Source organism: Cyprinodon tularosa, unplaced genomic scaffold, assembly GCF_016077235.1.
Source record: "Cyprinodon tularosa strain WSP-4 unplaced genomic scaffold, ASM1607723v1 ctg197, whole genome shotgun sequence".
Lineage (NCBI taxonomy): Eukaryota > Metazoa > Chordata > Actinopteri > Cyprinodontiformes > Cyprinodontidae > Cyprinodon > Cyprinodon tularosa.
In genome coordinates, this window is record NW_024038720.1 from 66,865 (window position 1) to 85,106 (window position 18,242).

Consider the following 18,242-nt stretch of genomic DNA (forward strand, 5'->3'; position numbering starts at 1 on the left):
ATTTGTGTTTATAATGGTTTACTTTGGCCATTGACTGTCCTTCCCTTCTACTTCCCTCCTCCAGTGCTATCAATCACTCGGTCATTGATCTGCTTATTGCAGGTCATCTTTCTTTATTACACATAGCTGCTGTCATATGGGGATTCATGATGCCGGCATTTATTTCATCACAGAGAATTGTATGATACAAACAAGGTCTAAAAATACAAAAATCCCCTTTACAGAGTTTTCATAAAAGTATTCTTTTTGTTTATTATATTATAATTTAGAAAAGAAACAGGAAAAAACGTAGCTATTGTAGCATATTATTGTTATCATCAATCTGTTTGTCAATTTGTTGTTATTATTTCTGAAATAATGAAGCAAAATTATGTTCTATTCCAGTTTTCGGGGGGAAATGTGGTCTGATAGGAGACCATCTTTATGTTAATGGCATGGGGTGTTCAGAGGTTACTGCTACTCAGAAACCTAGAGGAGCAGTCTGTGGGAGTGGATTTCAAACTCACAACCTCAGGATTGCAAGCTCTATGCCCTAACAACTAGCCTGCCACTCCCTTTTGAACTATTAACTAGTCTTATATAAAAGGGTAAACAAAATATGTCTCAATATGTTTATAATCAGGATAAATAACAGTTTTTGTTTTGTATTCTAATAAATTTTCCAGTTACTGCCTGTTATGTTGTTTGTGTGTCAAATCCACAGAAATTATGCAATATATTTTTGTGAATCACATACAGTCAAATTCTCAAATATCTAATATGTCTATGAAAAAGTTTTCAACAGCAGACAGAGTAAACTCTCTTCCACTGTCTAGACATAGCTGTCATTTTAGCTACTTTCTGGCCAGACTGTTACAGCTACAGAAAGAAATGTGTCAATCAGTTACCATACGCATTGCACTAATGCAAATCAGTTTTTTATCCAACACTTGTGGGTAGTGAATAAACAAGTCTGCAGAAGTAAATAAATCTGAGGAAAAGAGAAATCAGAGAGGCTAAGCTTGAATACCTAACTGTATCTCTTGCAGGGTTTTTTTTTAAGAACCAGTAATGACAGGAATTTCTCTTAGAGTATGGCAAGTCGGTATCTTACTCCCATTCAGAATATGTTTTGTCTTAATTAATTTCTGACCATTTTCACACAACATAAGGTTTTCTTTCAGTTGCCTTTGCAACATATGCTCCCCAGAGGTTTATCATCCTGTACTTTCCTTTGGCATTAAGCACCTTATGTTTAAAGAAACACTGTTAAATGTACAGAGGAAGGAAAATTAGTATATTTTTACCAGCCAGGAATGTAGACTAATTACAGTGAAGGGACAAAACAAAAATAAAAGTTGAAGTCTAACTTCCATTTCTCATTTTTGTTTATTTACAAGCTAGTATTAGAACTCTAATGGTGCAATCACACCAAAGGTGGTGACAACACCATCTGCAGTGGATTCACATAGAATCCCTATAGAAACCCATAGGTGAAGGGTGCTATAAACAATCTGTTGAGGGTGGCTAATCACAGGATGTCTCTCGATGTTTACGTTGTGAACTCTAGCTGTTAGGAACTGTTGCCCATACAGCAAGTTTTTCCTGAGTGGCTTTGTCACAAATTTTATGTGGCGCGGAAATTCTGTCTGCCCGTATGTAATTTGCGTTTGAGGACATGTCAAGCATAAACCATGCTTAACACAACTACTTGACACGGAGTTTTCAATGCACCAGTTCAAATTTCATATGACTAATTCCTTCAAAAACAAATAATTCAAAGGGCCTGTTTTATATTTTTGTAGTATTTCACCCAGACGCATAATAATTTAAACATATTTTATTTTGCAAATATACACAAGTGCCACCATGAAATAGTTCCTTTCATTGATGTGGTGATTTCGAGTAGCTGGAGTCCACTAAACTGGTAAAATATACTATAGATATGCAGACGCTGTATGTTTAATGGTTAAAATACAATATCAAACCATATTAACTATTGGAAAAGGTTTTGTTTTCATATGCTAATATGCTTTGAGATTATTTTTAGCAAAGAAGCAAAGTAAGGCTAAGCAATTAAAAACATTTGTAATTCTATCACAGTATAGCAAAGTGCAATTTTTAAATTGCACAATCAATTATGCAATCAATTATAATTAGTTTGGATATGACATTTAGCAAGAGTGATGTAGAACTGACTTTTTCACTCTTCCCCCTACCAGCGCTAATACCCTTAAAGTGGGTTTGCCATCACACAGAAGGGAAGAGAAAGTGGCAGAGGCAGATCCATGCATGCTAGTAGAAATAAGCAATTTTACACACAACAGTACATTTATTATCCTATGACAATGGACTCTGGGCAAGCAAGCTTTTAAGGTTCATGGTTAGTAGTACAAAGGAAAATGGAAACATAAAATCACAAATTTTGATTTTTTTTTTTTGCCAATCACTTAAGAGGTTCAGAGCCGTCCCTAAATGAGTCATGTGCTCCAGGGCGGTGGTTTATCCAACTTTTAGATAACAGCTAACTAAGCTAAAAGTTGTTATTATGCAGCAAAAGAGGTATGAAAATTACCAGATATATTTTCAGCTCTCTGGTGTAGAATCCAGAATGCGGCCTTGTTTTTTAATAGTAACTCAGTGCGTTTAGTGTTGCTTGTTGCTTTCAACAGGTTTAGCAACCGCAGCGACTGAAAGCTACACACATCCTGCAAGTATTACTTGTGTTTTATATCATTGTAGAAATTATCTATATATTTTATATTACCAGTTAAAAAGTAGCTTATATTTATGAGTAAATGCTCACTTAAGATCAGTTTTTAGTGTTTGATTGTAATGTTTGGAACAAAGACTGGGTTATATATCAACACCTTTGCTATAAACACCTTTTATAGATGTTCGAGCTCAGCCTATTTTTCAGTGTATTCCTGTTTCTCTGACTGTGACTAACTGGATTTGCTCACTGTGACTAACTGGATTTGCTCTCTTTCATCCTCTGACATGGGAGCTGACTCAGAGCTCATCTGCCTGGTTGTGTGTTTCCTGGACAGGGCCTTTTGTATCTTTCCTTCTTTTTCTAAGTCTGCTTCTGTCTCCTTGAAAGCCAGTCAGCCTCAGCAGATGGCTGCTCACACTGAGCCTGATTCTGCTGGAGGTTTCTTCCAGTTAAAAAGGAGTTTTTTCTGCTCCAGTGTCAATACAAGCATGCTTGGTGTCAGGTCAATGAGTCGATGCAATCAGCTGGTTTTCCTTAGAAAACTTTGAACAAATCTGACTGTATGATGTGGTTGAATTGTCTCTGTAAAGGGCCTTGAGATGACATGTGTTTTGAATTGGCCCTATATGAATAAACTGAATTGAATCGAATTATATCTATATAGGCTAATACAACATTTTCTCCCATTATTTTTATACTGCAATTTATTTTTACTATAATTTTTTATTCAGTGTTTACAGTGTGTAGTTTGCATACACCACAAAAACATTTTGCTTATAATATTGCTAATCCTAAACTCACACACTGAACAGGATAAGGTTAACTAAAGTGCCTCATGGAGTGAAACAATACGAGTAATGAATGACTACGCTCACTGGTTTTGACACTTTAAGTCATCTTTTTGGTAAACCACTTTGCTTAAAACATCTCAACAAACTTTAACTACATCGTCATCCTCTGTGACTCATTTTCAGAAACAGCCTACACAGGTGTCCAGATGGACAGTAGGTCCATATTTCATAAGCATTTCGCTGATTCCAAATTAATGAAAAGTTCTTTGTCTGATCAAAATTAAATAGTAGCACCTACAGAATAACAACATTTTCATCAGGCAGCTGCTTAAATAAACACATTTTCTAAATTCAGGGACAGCAACACAGGAATATTATTGAGAAATTGAATAAGTAAAAAAGGAAAAGCTACCAACAAACAAACAATGACTAATAGCCATCCTACACGGTGCAAAATGTCCAATGGCTGTTGACACAAAAAATTAGAACACAAGAAAAAAAGGAGTCTGGTTGTTATTTTTGTTTATAACAATGTTAGTCACTTTTCCATTTTGTCAAACTAACTGTATGTATGTATGTATGTATGTATGTATGTATGGATGGATGGATGGATGGATGGATGGATGGATGGATGGATGGATGGATGGATGGATGGATGGATGGAAGAATTACTCCTATTAGGTCTTGCATGAGGCAAAAATAAACTTGAAAAGCCCCTCATGCCAGGTAGAGAAGCGGTGACACTTCAGCTTGTTCTCTTGTTAGAGCGCCATGTCAATGAAACTTTTTAAATCAACAGAACATTTAAAATAAATATCAGATGGGTCCACTAAAAACTGGAAAAAAGCTGAAAAGTTTGTCTCTGGATGATCCTAAGCACGGGTACCAAACACCTGTCCTTCACCTAGTGTAGAGATGCAAACAGTTCAGCCATTAGATCCAGATATATTGGACCAGGAACATCTCTTAAAATGGATGGACAATCATATAAGAAAGTCTATATATAAAAAGGGGAAGAATATTAAATTAGATTGTAAAACTTTTATTCACAATAGTTTTGGATAAGAAGAATAGATTGAAAGAAAGTTGTCTTTCAACCTAATATTGAAAGAAAGAATCTAAAAAATACCAGAAATATAGAAGGAAAAATGACCCACATGCTTTGCCGAAACAAATATATTTATCTTTAACTTGGTTTGAGGGATTGCCTTTGAGTCAATGAGTCGATGCAATCAGCTGATTTTCCTTAGATAGGAAACTTTGAACCAATCCGACTGTATGATCTGGTTAAATTGTCTCTGCAAAGTGCCTTGAGATGACCTGTTGTGGATTGGTGCTATATAAATAGACTTAATTTAATTTCAATTATGCTGTTAGGCCACAACCTCACAAGAACACACTTAAGGCAGTACCATGATATTTATCAGGTTGATCCATCTCATTATCAGGTACTAAAATAAAAGGAAAATAAATGAAGTTTGAAAAAAAAACTGAGGTCCAATTCAGGTCCTTTTTTACAATGCTTAAGTTCTAGTTAATATATAAAAAAAAAACTAAAAGTAGAAAAAATAGACTTCCGGTTATGGCCGCGAGCTAGAAGGTCACGTTCGACACCGCTCTCTACAACAATCCTGAAAAATCCCTTGATTAGACTTCAAAACGCCCCTAACAGTCATATTTGAACTTGATTCGGATACAACAATGCCTGGCCCTGGAAAAACCAGCAAGGATAAGGCAAAAACAGCCACGCAATCTAAATTAACTGACTTCGGACCGCAAAACGTGGAGCTAAGTGCTAAGGAGGCTAGCAAAGATGTTAGAGTTGAGCGGAGCACTAGCAATGAGGCTAGCGCGGAGCTAGCGCAACGCAGCGGGGATGACACGAACAGCCCACCTGGTGCCAAGGCGGAGATATTGGGGGCAATAAACAACTTAAAAACAGAGTTCGGAGTAAGATTTGATGGCGTCATGACTGCCATAGATGCTATACGAAAGGACGTGGGTGAATGTGCCAAACGTCTGACACACGCAGAGGAGCGCTTATCTACGGTGGAGGACGAGCAAACCGGGCTGAGGGCTACGGTCCGCAATATGGAGAAAAGAAATAAGTTTCTGGAGGAGAAGGTGGTCGATATGGAGATGCAAATTAAGCTCAATAACATCAGGTTGGTAAACCTCCCTGAAGGTGCCGAAGGCTCGGACACCTGTGGATTTTTGGAAACCTGGATACCAGAGGTATTGGATTTACCCACCTTAAGAAGCCCTTTGATTTTCGAGAGAGCGCACCGCGTTGGACCGAAAAGAAATGCAGAATCATCCCCAAGAACTGTAATTATGAGGTTTCTTAATTATAGGCAAAAAGAAATGGTACTTAAAGCCGCTAAAGGAAAGCTGGATATCCTCTACAAGAATCAGCGGGTGAGATTCTACAACGACGTCGCCACGGAGGTGCACAAACAGCGCAAGCAGTACGATGGAGTGCGAAAACGGCTGCGCGAACTCGGGCTGAGACACGGCATCATTCACCCGGCTAAACTGGTGCTCACACACCGAGGGGAAACGCACAAGTTTGACACACCAGCGGAAGTTCAGGCTTTTATTAATCGGATTCAGGAGGTGCAGGAGTAAGGGACAAAGTGGCTGTTATAGGAATGGACTGGTGGAGTACAATAACTGCGTGTACGTTTCCCTATTTTTTATTTTTTTTCTCTATGAATAATACTTTTACGGTAAGAGCAAAGCACACTTTGTGTTCATAATGGGTGATAACGATGTGTTACATTGGTCCTTGTTTTTAATACAATTACTGCTGTAATTATTATATCCTCACTTTCATTATGTAAGCTTTAGAGGTCATGTTGCTTATATTGGAGCATTTAAACATATGTTTAGGGAAAACTGATATATCTTTTTGTTGATGTTTGGAGTCAGTGGAACAGATCATAGAGATCTGTACTTGACAGTGGTCGGAAGGAGTGTATTAGAGGGGTCTGCCCATTTGGATGGGAATCGTGGGTTTGTTTTTTCACATAGTTCAGTATTCGTTTGTTGTGTATGTTCAGTTGCACATGTTGTCCCTCTCAGGCATGTTTGTAGAATATTTATGCCATTTTCCTTTGAGTTGACATGACACAAGGAATAGAAATTAAATGTACATCCTGGAATTGTAGAGGCCTACATAAATCTAAGAAAATTAAACAGGTCATGAATAAACTGAAGGACTTGGAATCTAAAATAGTTTTTTTACAAGAGACCCACATCTTAGAAGAAGAATATATAAAAATAAGCAGGAGGTGGCAGGGGAATATATATGCAGCTTCTTTTACATCAAGAGCCCGTGGAGTGATGATACTAATCCATAAATCAGTTCCTTTTCAGGTCACAAATGTTATTAAGGATAAATTTGGCAGATATTTGATTGTACAGGGGTCCCTTTTACAACAAAACCTGAATTTAGTGAATATATATGGTCCCAACGTAGATGATTATAATTTCTTCTCAAATCTTTTTCTGACTCTCTCATCCCTCTCAGGTAAATACATTGTTGGGGGGGATTGGAATTGTGTTCTGGATCCCACTCGCGACAGATCGACCGGGACTGACCAAACACATAATAAAAGTAGAGAAACCATTTGTAACTTTATGAAAGAATTAAATATGGTAGATATCTGGAGATATCTAAAACCAACCGACATAACCTATTCTTGCCATTCAAGTACATTTAATACATACTCTCGCATAGACTACTTTTTAATTTCAGCAGATTTGTTAGCAAATGTAACTGACTGTTTCTATGATAGTATATTACTATCGGATCATGCCCCTTGTAATTTAATTTACTTAAACAACAAATTGGTGAAGGATCACCCCAGATGGAGCTTACATCAAAAATGGCTTAAGGATGAAAACTTTCTTAAATATGTTGAGGAAAGGATAGACGAATATTTTAATGTGAATACAACACAAACTACAGCCTGTATTAAGTGGGATGCCTTCAAGGCCTGTTTAAGGGGTTACATAATTGGTTACACCTCATCAAAATCTAAAGAACAACGTAAGAAAAGGGAACAGTTAGAGTTTAAAATAAAAACACTTGAAGAACAGGTTTTTAGAGATGGTAACTCATCAGCTGAGAAGGAATTATTGTTGTTAAAAGCACAATACAATAAAGAATCTGCTGACAGAGCAGCCTCCAGTTTACTAAGGTTAAATCAATCGTTCTATGAACAAGGAGAAAAGCCCGGGAAACTCTTAGCATGGCAAATTAAGCAGATGGAAGCCCAAAAAAACATAACATCGATTACCAATAGTAAAGGGGAAAATGTGGTAGAGCCGACCAAAATTAATGAAGAATTTAGAAAATATTATGAAAGACTTTATGATTCTCAGGATACCTCTGATTTACAGGAACACAGTATTTTTCTTAACAAGTTAGATATTCCAAGTATAAATGAAGATTACAGACAACAATTGGAGGCTGAAATGAATGAAGAGGAAATAAGTAGGGCAATTGACAACATGAATCTGGGGAAAAAAGCAGGACCTGATGGGTTCCCAATAGATTTCTACAAGAAATTTAAAGAGCAACTAATAAAGCCTATACTAGAGATGTTTCAGGAAGCGTTTTCTCATGGTGGGCTCCCTAAATCAATGATGGGAGCATTAATTATTTTGTTACCCAAGCCAGGGAAACCCAATAATAAGTGCGAAAACCTGAGACCAATAAGCCTACTCAACGCCGACCTTAAAATACTTTGCAAATTATTAGCAAAACGTCTGCAAGATTCACTTCCTTCAGTGATACATAGGGATCAAAATGGTTTTATTTTTGGACGCCAAGGTCTGCATAATGTCAGAAGGCTTTTTAACATTATTCATGGCCTAGACAACAACTCAGATAAGGCTCTGCTTTCTCTAGATGCCGAGAAGGCATTCGATAGGGTTGAGTGGCCCTACCTTTTTAATGTCTTGAGTCGATTTGGTTATGGAGATACATTTAAAAAATGGGTGCAATTATTATATTTGAATCCTACTGCGGAAATACTGACAAATAAGAATGTATCAACCCCAATCACTATTAAACGTGGATGTCGTCAAGGGTGTCCGTTGTCCCCATTGTTATTTACGTTAGCAATGGAACCTCTGGCCATAGCTGTAAGGTCTCATCAATCTATAACAGGTATTACAATTGGACAAGTAGAGCACAGACTCTCATTATATGCAGATGATGTCATCCTGTTCATCTCAAACCTAAATAGATCTGTCCCAGCTTTGTTAAAACTTATAGAGGAGTATGGTCACATTTCAGGGTATGTCATCAACAGATCTAAATCATCTGCGTTGTTATTGGATGAGAGAGAAAATGAAGCACCACCTCAGGTTCTTTCTCAGTTTAAAGTTGTTAGTGAATTTAATTACTTAGGAATTCAGGTACTTTCAAATTTGGATGTAGTTGTCAAAAATAACTATGAACGTTTGACAAAAGAGATTACTGAGAATGTCAATAGATGGATGTCCCTCCCCATGTCATTGATTGGTAGGGTTAACATTTACAAAATGAGTATACTCCCAAAAATATTATATGTTTTTCAGAATGTTCCCCTGCCTCCTCCTGCAGACTGGTTTAGTAAAATGAAGAAATTAATGATTAGTTTTATATGGGAAAATAAACGAGCCAGGGTTAGATTGTCTCTCTTACATTTACCCTACAGTGAAGGAGGACTGATGTGCCCGAATATAATCTGGTATTACTGGGCAGCCCAGCTTAGGACCATTCGATATTATTTTAGTACTAAAGATGTCCCCCAGTGGACAGAAATGGAATCTAATTCTGTAAGTCCACCTCTTCCCCTGTTTATTTTGTCTGATACAGTAGCTAAATTAATGAAGAAAACAGTTAACCCAATGGTTAGAAATATGATTAAAGTTTGGTACGATGTAAAGAAATTTACAAAAGAGTCAGTTACATTGTCACAGTTCACTCCAATATGGGGAAACCGTGATTTCAGTCCAGGTAGATCAGATGCCGTGTTTAAACAATGGGCTCTTAATGGAATAGCCAAAGTCCAGGATTTGTATCCAGCAGGTTCAATTTATATGATGTCATTTGAAGCACTCAGGCAAAAATTTAACATACATAGAAAATACTTTTTTAAATATCTTCAACTTAGAAGTTATATCAGGACAAAACAAAATAATGATATAACCAAACCACCAAAATCCAATTTAGAAGAAATGGCCTGCAAAGATAGCTCAAGCAAAGGTGCAATATCAGAATTTTATAAATTAATAAGTTCAAATTCATTAGAAAATTCAGTTCTAAAATTGGATGCATGGAAGGAGGATTTAGGGATAAATTTGTCAGCGGAGGAGTGGCAGTCTGTCTGCACCAAGGCTCATAAACAAACAATTAATTCACGCTTAAGGCTTTTACAGTATAAGTGGTTAATGCGAGTTTATGTTACACCAGTTAAATTAAACAGGTATAATTTTAATATACCAGACACATGCACAAAATGCTCTGACGAAAAGGGTACATTGTTTCATTGCTTCTGGGAATGCAGGGCAATTAGGATTTTTTGGAGAGAAGTAAAACAAACTATAGAACAACTAGTTTCAAAAGAAATTGCTCTGGATCCTGGTTTTTTCATTCTGGGTTTATATCCCAAAAATATTAAATATACCAAATGTGAGCAGTTATTGATCGATATACACTATATTGCCAAAAGTATTTGCTCACCCATCCAAATTATTGGAATCAGGTGTTCCAATCACTTCCATGGCCACAGGTGTATAAATTCAAGCACCTAGGCATGCAGACTGTTTTTACAAACATTTGTGAAAGAATGGGTCGCTCTCAGGAGCTCAGTGAATTCCAGCGTGGAACTGTGATAGGATGCCACCTGTGCAACAAATCCAGTCGTGAAATTTCCTCGCTCCTAAATATTCCACAGTCAACTGTCAGCTGTATTATAAGAAAATGGAAGTGTTTGGGAACGACAGCAACTCAGCCACGAAGTGGTAGGCCACGTAAACTGACGGAGCGGGGTCAGCGGATGCTGAAGCGCATAGTGCGAAGAGGTCGCCAACTTTCTGCAGAGTCAATCACTACAGACCTCCAAACTTCATGTGGCCTTCAGATTAGCTCAAGAACAGTGCGCAGAGAGCTTCATGGAATGGGTTTCCATGGTCGAGCAGCTGCATCCAAGCCATACATCACCAAGTGCAATGCAAAGCGTCGGATGCGGTGGTGTAAAGCACGCCGCCACTGGACTCTAGAGCAGTGGAGACGCGTTCTCTGGAGTGACGAATCGCGCTTCTCCATCTGGCAATCTGATGGACGGGTCTGGGTTTGGCGGTTGCCAGGAGAACGGTACTTGTCTGACTGCATTGTGCCAAGTGTAAAGTTTGGTGGAGGGGGGATTATGGTGTGGGGTTGTTTTTCAGGAGCTGGGCTTGGCCCCTTAGTTCCAGTGAAAGGAACTCTGAATGCTTCAGCATACCAAGACATTTTGGACAATTCCATGCTCCCAACTTTGTGGGAACAGTTTGGAGCTGGCCCCTTCCTCTTCCAACATGACTGTGCACCAGTGCACAAAGCAAGGTCCATAAAGACATGGATGACAGAGTCTGGTGTGGATGAACTTGACTGGCCTGCACAGAGTCCTGACCTCAACCCGATAGAACACCTTTGGGATGAATTAGAGCGGAGACTGAGAGCCAGGCCTTCTCGTCCAACATCAGTGTGCGACCTCACAAATGCGCTTCTGGAAGAATGGTCCAAAATTCCCATAAACACACTCCTAAACCTTGTGGACAGCCTTCCCAGAAGAGTTGAAGCTGTTCTAGCTGCAAAGGGTGGACCGACGTCATATTGAACCCTATGGATTAGGAACGGGATGTCACTTAAGCTCATATGTGAGTCAAGGCAGGTGAGCAAATACTTTTGGCAATATAGTGTATGTCTGTTACAATCTAAACGTCTAATTGCACTTTTCTGGAAGAAATCGACAGCACCAACTATCAGACACTGGGTCAGACAAATGTTGACAACTTTACCCCTGGAACGTATAACCCATCTCCTAAAAGGAAAAGGTGATCTATTTGAAAAAATATGGGGACCCTTTATGATGTTTGTGGAAGGTATGGACTTATCTGAAGACGACGAGGACAATTAAATAACACCAGCTTGGAAATCTGGTTGATATCGGAGCCTTTATTACTAGTTTGTGTCTTTTGCTGAAAAAAGTGTAAGAGTATTCAAATGCAGATGTGTATCTGAGAGGGTATTTGTGTGTTTTTCTTTTTGTTTTTTGTTTTTCTTTTTGGTATGGTTCTTGTATTTGTTTATACGGTATGTATAATGGTTGAAAATAATAAAAATATTGATGGAAAAAAAAGTAGAAAAAATAAATACAACCTGTTATGTAGTATTTTAGGCATGAGAACATCAAGATGTGAAGACTCAGAACTGCGTGTTGTCAGGCCAGCTTGACCTTCATCTCTGGAATATAGTGTTTTGTGAGAAGGCTTGGTGAGAAGGACACAGAGAGATTGCACATGCTGTTGGGACAAGAATAAACAGGCTCCAACAGGAAACATAACAACTACTGATACCCAGCAACAAGTAACCGTCATATTTCCTGTAGGGTAAACCTAGGTAGAAACATTGCAGGTGATACATAATCATCTTCCAATTCTCCAAGAACTAGTTTTGTTTAAACAACTTTCCACATAAGAGCCTGAAATAAAATAACAGATACAAGATTTTCTCCACTAACAAGATTGCATATAGAAGTGTGATGCCATGGCATGGCCATATTGTATAATTTTGTGTATTCTGAAATATGTAGCACTAAAATCCTGTCCAATCCTTGCATCTACTCATGGCATCTCCATGCATCTATTTTACCCTCCTGGGACACGGAACATTCATTTGTGTGCATTATAATTGACATTGTGTTCACCCTAATCTTCTTTTACTATTTAGGATGAATTTATCAAGCCCTACTGTAATATTTAGAGGACACCCTGGCCTTTCCGGTGATGTAGGTGTAAATTCTGGAAAGCCCTTGCTTTTACTTAATCCAAATGGCTGGCTGACCTGTACCCACATTTTATGATAAAAGGAGTGGTATGTCAAATAATTAAGTTATTTTGATATTTTTGCCAGGATAACTATATATAATCTTGTTAAATAAAGCCTAAACAACAATATTTTGACATCTTATGAAGTTTCTCTGTTCATATATAATAGCCCTTTTATAAACGTCTATTTTACTGGACACCGGGTCAATATTTGTATTTTTAGTGACTGCCAATTGCCATAGGAGACAGAAGTGAAGCAGTAAGGGTTCGATTCACAATGGTGCAACAAGATTCAGATTTGGATCTGTTAGATGGACAGAAAGATGAGGAAGAATATCAACAGATATTCCTAAAAGAGAGAATTGAAAACTAGTTTTAGCATGTTTAAGTTTTATAATTTACTGTTCTCAATCCACAAAATCAATGGAATTTTGCCCCTAAAAATAAACAAATTACAGAAGATATTCAAAAATGGTTTGCATTTTGTAAAAATGTGTTGCTTTATTTGGTTAAAGTTATTCTAAAATCAGAAATAGTCATTTCTAACTATTTAATACGGTGCAATTTCAGACTTATATAATCCTGTTGTTCACTACATTGGACAAGCTATAAAATCAAAATATATGTTAAAAAAAATAATTAATAAATAAATAAAAGTAAGGTGTTCATTTAGGCGTAGATAGGTTGGAAATCACATAAAAAAAAGGAAATGCAGGACAGGTTTTTTTCCGGGTCTCAGGAGGACACTACAGCGCCCCCAAAACAAATAACTAACCTTATGACAGCTAATTAGTATTTGGCTCATATACACTATATTGCCAAAAGTATTTGCTCACCCATCCAAATTATTGGAATCAGGTGTTCCAATCACTTCCATGGCCACAGGTGTATAAATTCAAGCACCTAGGCATGCAGACTGTTTTTACAAACATTTGTGAAAGAATGGGTCGCTCTCAGGAGCTCAGTGAATTCCAGCGTGGAACTGTGATAGGATGCCACCTGTGCAACAAATCCAGTCGTGAAATTTCCTCGCTCCTAAATATTCCACAGTCAACTGTCAGCTGTATTATAAGAAAATGGAAGTGTTTGGGAACGACAGCAACTCAGCCACGAAGTGGTAGGCCACGTAAACTGACGGAGCGGGGTCAGCGGATGCTGACGCGCATAGTGCGAAGAGGTCGCCAACTTTCTGCAGAGTCAATCACTACAGACCTCCAAACTTCATGTGGCCTTCAGATTAGCTCAAGAACAGTGCGCAGAGAGCTTCATGGAATGGGTTTCCATGGTCGAGCAGCTGCATCCAAGCCATACATCACCAAGTGCAATGCAAAGCGTCGGATGCGGTGGTGTAAAGCACGCCGCCACTGGACTCTAGAGCAGTGGAGACGCGTTCTCTGGAGTGACGAATCGCGCTTCTCCATCCGGCAATCTGATGGACGGGTCTGGGTTTGGCGGTTGCCAGGAGAACGGTACTTGTCTGACTGCATTGTGCCAAGTGTAAAGTTTGGTGGAGGGGGGATTATGGTGTGGGGTTGTTTTTCAGGAGCTGGGCTTGGCCCCTTAGTTCCAGTGAAAGGAACTCTGAATGCTTCAGCATACCAAGACATTTTGGACAATTCCATGCTCCCAACTTTGTGGGAACAGTTTGGAGCTGGCCCCTTCCTCTTCCAACATGACTGTGCACCAGTGCACAAAGCAAGGTCCATAAAGACATGGATGACAGAGTCTGGTGTGGATGAACTTGACTGGCCTGCACAGAGTCCTGACCTCAACCCGATAGAACACCTTTGGGATGAATTAGAGCGGAGACTGAGAGCCAGGCCTTCTCGTCCAACATCAGTGTGCGACCTCACAAATGCGCTTCTGGAAGAATGGTCAAAAATTCCCATAAACACACTCCTAAACCTTGTGGACAGCCTTCCCAGAAGAGTTGAAGCTGTTCTAGCTGCAAAGGGTGGACCGACGTCATATTGAACCCTATGGATTAGGAACGGGATGTCACTTAAGCTCATATGTGAGTCAAGGCAGGTGAGCAAATACTTTTGGCAATATAGTGTATTTAGAAATATGGATGGTTCATATTCAGTTTATTCATTCATGGATTTTATAAAATCCTAGCAAATGTAAGTAATATACAAGGGAATATACCATCTAAAATTCCATTTAAACTCTTATTTAAAGAAACTATAATTCCTTACAGGACTACATCAGAACATCCCGCATTCAGTTTCAATTAAAATACCTAAAAGTACACAGAGACTATCCTTTTAAGTATACACGATTAGATAATCATTACTAGGCATTTAGAAGTATGTTTGACTCATTTAAGACTTGAATGTGCCCCTGACCATTAAGACATTGTGATATTTAAAGATCTATATGATTTGTTTTGTTGTGTTCTTTATAAGGGAAATTGTCACAGTTTATTGGTCAGGTTTCCTTTAAAAAAATAAGTTGAAATCAGTCAAGATTGGTATTCCGATCAGGTTCACACTGAAAAAAGACAGCAAAATGCTAAAATAAGTCTGGTAAAACCCCAAATTGCCATCACAGGGCTTACAGACTACTGTAGCCCACAATTCATAAAAAATGTGCAGGTCTACCTTTAATAGGTATGCAGTGTGAAAACCTTTTCTCTTAAAGCCTATAACACCTGGTATCATATTCTCTGGGCAAATAGGTCTAAATTCATTTATTTGACACTAAAAAAGTAAAAAAAAAAATTTTTATTAATTAATTAAAAAAAAGACAAGACAGAAGGAGAAGAGCCTGGTGTCACTTGTGATGATGTCATGGTTTGGAGCTGTTTACAGTAGGACCTGGAAACCCAATTACCGGTATTATATGGAGACTGTGATACATTTAAAGTTTAGTTTTAGGTCATAAGGTGTTTTTTAGATCATATTAAATTTAAAAAAGAATGATACTTAAGCAGATCTACACCTTGTAACATGAAGAGGCATCTAACACAAGTTATTTCAGAAGAAGGCAGTAAGACTTGTAAGTAGAGCATAGGGTATCTGGTTCTCTTTCCTTAGTTTGAACAGGCATTTTTCTTGATATCATCATTAAATAAATTACACAAGGTATTTTAATTAAATTAGATTAGATATCATAGATCAGAAATCATATGTTCCATAAATGCTTTTTTTATAGCTTAAAGCCTAGTGGCTCAAGAAAAAAGAAAACAAACAAAAAAATACTTGGCATATCCAAAAACATATTGAGAATATTATGTAAACTGACTGAGCCAAAGTATTTTAAACATTACCAAGGTAAAACCTAATCCACTCTGGCCCTAATAATCAATGAAACAGCAGCTGTCCTACATCCTCCATGTATCAATCCCAACTGCTTCCCAGTCAATAACAAGAGATGGCTTGTTTCCTCTCGTTTCAACAGAAATATGTCATTGACTGTTGGATGAACTCCAAGCAATCACCCTTCACTTGAATGTGTACCCTTCACTAGTCAAGAAGATGAAGTCACAGACTCATTCACACTGATGACTGCCAAGATTAGGCTGACACACTGCATACACAATGATCATTCAAATGTTCATTTATTATTGACTGTCCCTAGAATGGAAATATTAAGATATGGATGGATGGATGGATGGATGGATGGATGGATGGATGGATGGATGGATGGATGGATGGATGGATGGATAGATAGATAGATAGATAGATAGATAGATAGATAGATAGATAGATAGATAGATAGATAGATAGATAGATAGATAGATAGATAGATAGATAGATAGATAGATAGATAGATAGATAGATAGATAGATCAGTTTACCAATGACACACATGAAGGGACTGAGCCCTTCATCTATCAGCGATGCTGAAACAAGCCTTCTATTTTCCAACCCAATAGTAAATACTAGAGGGAGGAATTCCGCTAAGATGTTGCTCCATCCTGTGAAAAAACAATCGGCCTTCCTGCATCATAAAAACGAAACGCACGAGACCTGACAGCCGCTTTAAGCGCTCAGACGTTTGAGAATACAGGATGCCGCTTACCTGTCATAACTCCATCTACTGTAAGACATGCTCCTGTTGCTGCTCACTCCCTCCATGTCAACCCCCAGAGATGTGGGACAAATCGGAGCGGACAATAAGACTCTAAACCAGAGACGGAGTTGAGGTGTAACTGGAAGCGCCTGTCAGGGAAAAAGCAGGGAGGCTAAGCGCTGCTAGACCTTCTGCTATCTATGGACTATACCACCGCAGAGAGGGGAGCGCTTCCTTTCCACGCACCGACTGATTCAATAAACAGGTGGCTCCTAATACCGCAGCCGGGACTGTATGACAGATCCAGTTCAGGGATATTGAGATCAATTCAGGTTTTAAAGAACTGTTTCAGATATTTTCTTTTTAGACAACTAAATTACCTGAACACAGCAGGTTAAAACAAGTGACAATTGATCTTACAATGAGTTGCTTCCCTGCTTCCAGTTAAAAAAATAAATCAAAAGGCTACTTTTTCATTTATTGACATATTGTTTATTGGAAATACAATACCCTGCTTGAACGCCCAAAACCGAGGTTTAACATTGATTGGTCTATGAAAAATCCTGCTGTGTGCTCTCAAAGAATAATAAGGAATGTTTATTAATTCGATTCAATTCAGTTTTTTTCTATAGCGCCAATTCAGAACACATGTCATCTCAAGGCACTTTACAGTTCACCAGATCATACAGTCAAATTGATTCAAAGTTTTCTATCTAAGGAAAAACAGTTGATTGCATGACTCATTGACTGGGAAGTACATGTAATCCATCACACTAAGCATGCTTGTAGCAACAGTGGAGAGGAAAAACTCCCTTTTAACAGGAAGAAACCTCCAGCAGAACCAGGCTCAGTGTGAGCGGCCATCTGCCGAGGTCGACTGGGGTTCAAGGAAACAGAAGCAGAGATACAAAAAGCAACTGTAAAAGGCGGCCCCGTCCAGGAAACACACAGCCAGGCTGACGAGCTCTGAGCTAACTCCCGTGTCAGAGGATGAAGAGAGCACATCCAGCCTGTCACAGTCAGAGAAACAGGACTACACTGGAAAAACAGGCCGATCTCCAAAATCTATAAACAAAGGAGTTGATGGCAGCAGCACAGCTGATATTTCTCTCCAGGATGGTGTCACAGCCAAACGGGAACAGACGAGGCAAAGCTACTATGAGAAAAGGCAGAGAGAGCATAACGTTTGAGATTAAACTAACAAATTCTGCAGAGTGGGAGAATAGAGATAGAATGATGAAATAGGGGTCCCTATGTCCTCCAGAAGCCTATAGCAGCATAACTATAGAGATAGCTCAGGATTAATGATCTAGTAATTAGAGAACGTCTTTATTGTTTGCTGAACTAGCACCACTACCCCTCTCAACTCACATCTTACAGATAACGTTTGCAGGACACCCTGAAAAAAGGAGACATTTATGCATGTAAATATGTGTCACTATTTACTTGAATCCAAATGTTCTCAATTTCACTGTAATTACTGTTTACTTTATCATAAGATAGTAGTATAGTTTAATATATGGAAAAGCTGTGGTTGATATTCTTGAAATAGATTGTTTGCGATGTAGTTTATCTTAATCTATGAAGAGACAGTGGGCCTATCTCAGTTTCAATAAAACATCAGACAGAGGGCTTTTGTTTGCCATAAACTAT

At 38.4% G+C, this 18,242-nt stretch overlaps 1 protein-coding gene across 2 annotated transcripts in view; it reads right to left on the bottom strand.

Annotated features, from left to right (window-relative positions):
- The window catches only part of tub (TUB bipartite transcription factor), a 61,431-nt gene extending 44,639 nt beyond the window's left edge, over positions 1-16,792 (bottom strand). For both annotated transcript variants that reach the window (XM_038283899.1, XM_038283898.1), the window contains exon 1: positions 16,599-16,792. In XM_038283899.1, coding sequence (XP_038139827.1) covers positions 16,599-16,654 — 56 coding nt within the window. In that variant the 5' untranslated portion in view covers positions 16,655-16,792. The remainder of the gene's footprint in view (positions 1-16,598) is intronic.
- Between the last annotated feature and the right edge of the window lie 1,450 nt (positions 16,793-18,242).